This window comes from Apium graveolens, chromosome 2, assembly GCF_009905375.1.
Source record: "Apium graveolens cultivar Ventura chromosome 2, ASM990537v1, whole genome shotgun sequence".
Taxonomy (NCBI): Eukaryota; Viridiplantae; Streptophyta; class Magnoliopsida; order Apiales; family Apiaceae; genus Apium; species Apium graveolens.
Window position 1 is genome coordinate 12,847,289 of NC_133648.1, and position 7,044 is coordinate 12,854,332.

Here is a 7,044-nt window from a genome sequence, read left to right on the forward strand (position 1 = left end):
ACTGCCTTAAATTGTCTTGGCCCACTAGGCTCTCTTCATGTTACAGATGAATAAGTGGAGCAGTGGCAAGCCATGAGTTTAGAGGACGCTACTAGGGCTTCCATTAAGGCATCTTGCCAATTGTTCATTCATCCTAACCAAGTGGTGGACAAGCTATTGGAGGAGAGGGCGCGCCTTGAGAGGCTTCAAGGGGATAACAACATTTTGAAGAACACTCTCAAAGACAATGATTTCCTCCATTCCAAGGACATAAAAACCAAGGACTCTGAGATAGCTTTCCTCAAGGGAGAAGTTGCAAATTCATCCTCTTTACTGGAGATTGCCAACACAAAGGCAGAATCTCTCCATGTCGAGTTAGCTGAGGCCAAAGCAAGGATTGAATACCTTGAGGATCAAGAGAGGAATGGTTGGTTAGAGGAGAGGAGGATCATAACATATGATGCTTTCTCCAATGGATTTCATTTTTACAGGATTGGATTCGTGGTGAATGATCCTGAGTACACTTTCGAGAAGTTTGGTGAAGAGACCGCAGCTGAAATGGCTGAATTCAAGAGGGAATTTTCCAAGGAGATTCGAGAAAAAAAGGGTGGAGCTTGGCCTAGAGAAAGCTGAAGGCGCGCCTATAGATGAGCCCGAGAAGGACGCGTCTGAAGCTGACCCATCAATCCCTATCCAATCCCTTCCTCCAACTGATAAAAATCAGGGCGCGCCCTAATTTTCTATCTTTTCTTATCTGAACTAAGTCTCTTAATACATTGAGGAGCCAACCTTCCTTTGATGTTGTGCAAAGTTGTACGACTATGTTTTTGCTACTCTTTCACTTTTGTGATTCATTGTAAGGTTTTATCTAACTTTATATCTTTCATTATGCATATGAAGTTTGGGAAGGCGCATCAACCATTTGGGCGCGCCTTGTCATATAGATTGTTGTTTTTAGTTCTTTTGCTAACCTTTACACACTTCTATCATGAGGTGCGTTCTCTCGTAAGGGTGCGCCGGTATGTATCTGCTTACAATTTTAAAACATATTTTTTTCTAAAATCAACTGCATCTGGAGTGCCTTTCAATAGGGTGCGTCATTTAGTTTTTAGAGACAGCCCCTTAGCACATTAACGGATATTTGTCTTTTTGCAAGATATAGATAAGAAACAATTCATATAGTATTAAAATGGAATTTAAACAGTTGATACATGAAAGAAAACAATTTACCAAATATCTAAAATAAATAATTAAAAATAGTGCGAGGTTTAAATAAATCATTTTAAAATAATTAAATATTTTGGAAAAGTAAAAGGTACAACATGATTGTAAATAAAAACAACATTTTAGAATATGCAACGGTAAAACGGTGAAATACATGTAAATGCTTAAAGGACTGGAAAAATAAAATAAAGAAAATGTGGAAAAGCTCATTATATATATATAGGTAGGACACCAGTTGCAGGTGTCAATGCTTGATACAAAAAGTCTTTAACATATCAGTCGTCCTGCTAATGTTATCAGTCAAAACTAGTGGCTACATGCATACAAACTAGTCATAAAATACTACGCTGCATCTATCTACATATAATACACAAAGTACATCACTCTACTACTAGCTGAGGTCAGAATCCGAGACCTAAGGGAGAAAATGGATCAGATTTGGCCAATCCTGAACAAAACGACAGTGACGATACTTTTCGAGTCGCAATATTTTTGAAACATGCAGTTCAAGATGACATTCCTGTCTTAAACACCAAGTGGGGGGATAACTACTGGCAAGAAATAATAGCAGCGGCTAGTGTTTTTCCAGAAAGATAGGGAGCTGTATATACAAAACCTGTTGAAAGAGTTTCCTACGGGAAATTTTACAATTGTGACTACTTCAGGGCTCGTATATCAAAGGCTGCAAAGAAAGATATTTCTGTATGTTTCAGAGTTGATCGAGCCAGGGATATAGTTTTGTCTAAACTTGTCTTTTTGATGGAGAAACAGAAGACACTGATTGATCATCCTGAAACCAAGTGTGTAAATCTTGGATGTGGTGACTTTTACTTTAAAAGAAAGTAACGGACATGTGGATCACAGTAGGCAGGTTAGTGTTTTTTTTGCTAAATGTAGGCAGGTTAGCCTTATTTTCCACCAACAGGTTTTGATTGACTTTTTTATTGTTTGGTTTTTAATGTTACTATTATCTAAAGTGCGGGTTATTTCTTTATCAAGCACAAGGCCAGATGGAAGCATTTGTAGCAAACAATGACTAGCTTCACCATCTCTTGACTCCTATTCACTTTATAAATTATCTGACCTGTTAAACAGATCCTTAAAACTATTTTACTCTGCTTGTGTATTCTTTCAATCTCATGTATAGATAATTATGTGATTGTTTTCTATTACCAAATAATTGTTGGCAGTTTTGTCTAATACCTACTATTTTATCCTGCATTTAGCTTTTTAATAACAGAAGTGGCAGAACTTTCATAACTTAAGAACCTTTATGGCGAAATACCACCACACGTGCAGTAGATATATTGGCTTCTGGGTAGAGCGGGCAATTTGGTACACGACACGTGAACACGACACGAAACGACACGAAAAATACGGATATGGGTTTTGATTTTCGGTACACGAAACACGAAAGTACACGAACACGAAATTACACGGTAAATTTAGTGTCGGATATGAGTTTTGATTTAGGTACACGAAAAGTACATGAAAGTACACGAAATATGTTATATATGTTTTTTATATTTTTTATATATTAAATATATATATATACATACATAATATATACTACTTAACATAATATATAATTTTAATCATACATTAATTAAAATATTGTACTCAAACAAGTGGGAAGGTTGATAGTCGGTCAACACAAAGTCATATATAAAGCACCATTAGGGTTTTTCCCTCACAAGTCACAAACCACATCCGCCTCCTTTTTTACTCTGCCCTCCGCCTCCCTCTTCACAAAACCCTAAATTGGATAACATGGATGATCTCATAGATAAGGTAATATTAATGTTTATTTAATTGTTTTCATGCCTTAATTTGTTAATTACTCAATTTTTTATATACGATTTGTTACTAATTTGTGTTAATTTGCAGGGTTATCAATCTCTAAGCGACGATGAAGCTGATGTTTTGGAAAATGTTCCTACTAAGAATCCTACTACTGAGAATCCTAGTGAAGGTTCTTCGAAGTTCAAAAAACAACCGGCTACCAAAAGAAAGAGATCAAAGGTTTGGACTACGTTTGACCTCGTCACTGGAGCTGATAAAATAACGAGGGGAAGATGCACAAAGGGTGGTTATATGTGCATCTATGATTCAAAAAATGGTACCGGGAACTTGCTGAAGCATCAAAAGGTATGTGTAGATACCAAGGATATTAGGCAGATGGTCTTGTCTAGCAGCGAGGGATCTATGGCATTGCGCAACACATTGTTTGACCCTCAGGTATTTAGAGATTTGATTACCAACGCTGTCATTAAGCGTAATTTTCCACTGCACTTTGTAGATTATGAAGGCATTAAAGATGCCTTCATCTATGCACATCCAAAGTCTACTTTAGTCAGTAGGAACACCTTGAAGAAAGATATTTTATCTTGTTATCAGTTTGAAAAGAAAAAAATGTTTAATATGTTGCAAGACTTTGATGGTAGAGTAAGCCTAACCTCTGATTTATGGACGTCGGTTGCTACTGATGGTTATATCTCTCTTACTGCGCACTTTATTACATCTGATTGGATTCTGCATAAGAAGCTTCTGAATTTTTCTTATCTTCCATCACCACATACCGGTATTACCATATCTGAAAAAATTTATAAGATGTTATGTGAGTGGAATATTGAGTCAAAACTAGGATCCATCACTTTAGATAATGCTTCTAGTAAAGATTCATTTGTTGCTACATTGAGAACACAACTGAATTTGAGAAATGCTTTGTTGTGTAAGGGTGAATTTTTTCACATAAGGTGTTGTGCTCACATCCTTAATTTGATTGTTCAAGAGGGTCTTAAAGAAATGGATGAATCTGTTGTCAAAATATGTGAATCTGTTAAGTATATTAAAGGCTCTCAAGTTAGAAAAGAAAAATTTAGGGAATGTATATCATCAGTAGCTCTTGATAAGAAAAGAGGCTTGCGTCAAGATGTCCCCACTAGGTGGAATTCTACCTTTCTAATGCTTGAGAGTGCGATTTACTATCGTCATGCTTTCACTCATTTGCAATTAACTGACTCAAACTATAAGCATGGTCTTCCTGATGATGAATGGGATAAAGTGGAGGGTATTTGTAAGTTTCTTTCAGTTTCCTATAATATCACTCGATTGTTCTCTGGATCTAAATACCCAACTGCAAATCTGTATTTTCCAAATGTTTTTCTAGTTGAACTTACGTTGATTAAGGCAGTGGAAGATAGGAACTATATAGCAAGTTCCTTGGCTGAGAGAATGAGACCCAAGTTTAACAAGTATTTGAAAGAATATAGCATTATTCTTGCTATTGCTGTTGTTTTTGATCCCCGATACAAAACACAGTTTGTTGAGTTCTGCTACAAAATGTAGTATGGAGAAGATTCTGAACAGATAGGAAAATTACATAGAGCCTTGAAGGCATTGTTTGATCTGTACAAAGACAAAATTCCTTCCTATTCTACTACCTCTGAAGAATTTGCTAGTAATTCATTTCATAATGAAGGAAATGATGTCTTGAAGGTATTATATATTTGTTTTTGCCTTAATTTAGTATTCTGATTATATATGTAATTGCGCGTACTAACATTCTTATTATATTGCAAGGAATTTGATGCTATGGATGGAGAGAATAGTGTTGCCCTTGAAAAGACCGAGTTGGACAAATATTTGGAAGAAAAAAGACTGAATAGGAACCTTGAGATCGACATCCTAGAGTATTGGAGGATAAATCAGTACAGGTTTCCTAATCTCTCTTTGATGGTTAAAGATATATTATCAATTCCGATTTCCACAGTTGCCTCTGAGTCTGCATTCAGTGTTGGTGGAAGAATTTTAGATCAATACCGCAGCTCATTAGCGAGTAATATTGTGGAAAGTATAATATGCACGCGCGACTGGAAATTCAATGCAGAAGGTAGTAAACTTCTTAAGTCGTATCATGTGTTGTCTGCATTATTGGTGTTCTCTAAGCATTTTTGTTTTTAATTACAGCGGCTCCAAATTTTACTTTGGAAGAATTGACTGAAGATATCATGAATTTGACACTTAGTGATGACATGGATTTTGGTGGTGAAAGCTCTGTTGTGCCTCCATTGCAAGGTAAATTCTGCATTAGTTTTTCATTCAATTTATTTGAGCAATTTTTCAGCATATATTCATGTGGTTCACTTTACTGATTTTGCAGGAGGGATATGACTTATGGACCAAAATCAAAGCAAGCTGAATTTCCACTGGAGAAATGAATTTCTTTTGATGTTGTATTTGATTCCACTGGATAAAACTTCATGTTTATTTTTTTATTAGCCTGAACTTTATATTAATTTGGTTGTACTTCCTTAAGACTTAAGCTGCATCAGAACTTTGCTATTTGCTTATTAAGAGTTAAGACTTGAAAGACCTCCATTTTTATTTTTAATTTTGCTATTTTTAACTCTTTTAATTTCAATCCATTTTATGTATTACTTAGTATTCGTGTACATTTCGTGTATTCGTGTACATTTTGTTTATTCGTTTTGAGTCGTTTTGTGTATACGAAAAGTACACGAAATAATTCGTGCACTTTTCGTTTCGTTTCGTGTTAATCGAAAAATTTCGTTTCGTGTTCGGATATGATAAACAGGTACACGAAATGTTATCGGGTCGTGTTCGGTTTTAACTTTGATTACACGAAAATACACGACATGAAAGTACACGACACGACACGATTGCCCGGCCTACTTCTGGGTAATGAGATTGGTCAGTGTTCAGGATAGGGCCCATATCCTACTGTATTATAAGAACCTTTAATAATACATTTGGTTCGCTTAGATAAGAGTACAAAATGGTATATATATATATATATATGATGATCAGCCCCACTCTATCATAACAGATCGTACCAGGATACCAATTTATACATGACAAAGAAAAATTTATGGGGTCAATACTAAACAAGATCTGAAAACACACTATAAGTTTTTACAGCTTAGGGACAATCTATGTGGTCAGCCTCATAGTTTTGGAAAGTAACGATATATAAATTAAATACAGACGATAAAAAATAAGTAGGAATTTTAAACAAGCATATATTTGACCTCATAATTTGTAAAATAGTCGAGAATACTTGAACTCATGGTTTTCTTCACACATGGTTTATCTGGAATTTTATGGCATTTCTCTTATCAACACAATCCCAATCTTCATTGAATCCCAGACCTCATTCTCCGAAACAAAAAATCATTCAAACCAGTCAGAATTTTAAAACCATACAGATTTTAAAAATCATTCAAACCTGTTAGGAAGCGTGTCATGTATATGTTTATAATCATAAAAAATTATAATATAATTGTAACAGTATCAAAAAGATACAATAAACATATATTTACAAGTACTTGAGTAAAAGTGGTAAAAGGACTAACACAAAGTTATATTGAAGTTATGAGGTTTTTTATATAGTCCGGGGTGGGGTTTAAATGAGCCAAAAGGTTTGTGAGCTACACGAGCTCGACCCGTAAAGTCTTCGAATAATCGAGCCGAGCTCAAGGTTCATATTACTCGTGAAGAGCTCATGGGCCTAATCGAGCTTGTGTTATTTTTAATTTTTATGTATTTTATATATTTTATTTATAATGACCCGTATATTTTTATTATTATTTAAATGTGTAATTATGGAATAAATAATTAAATAAAATATTTGTGTAGGTTCAGTCAGTGGGTTATTACTCTGTTACTATGTGTATGTGATTATTAGTGTATGAAATTGAATTGCCTGGTTAATTAATGAAAGGTATGATTTTATTTCGTTGTTAAAGATGGTATTATTGCAGTTTTATTTCCATAAATACTTGGATTGTCTCGAAAATTGTTTTTATGATTTTATAATTT

The 7,044-nt window shown here is 34.8% G+C and overlaps 1 protein-coding gene across 1 annotated transcript; it reads left to right on the forward strand.

Moving 5' to 3' along the window:
- Nucleotides 1-2,973: 2,973 nt before the first annotated feature.
- LOC141685604 (zinc finger BED domain-containing protein RICESLEEPER 2-like) lies at nucleotides 2,974-5,376 on the forward strand. The gene is made up of 6 exons (XM_074490703.1): nucleotides 2,974-2,994; nucleotides 3,091-4,497; nucleotides 4,552-4,701; nucleotides 4,786-5,056; nucleotides 5,173-5,280; nucleotides 5,366-5,376. The coding sequence occupies exons 1-6, from the start codon at nucleotides 2,974-2,976 to the stop codon at nucleotides 5,374-5,376; spliced, it is 1,968 nt and encodes a 655-aa protein (XP_074346804.1).
- Nucleotides 5,377-7,044: the final 1,668 nt, after the last annotated feature.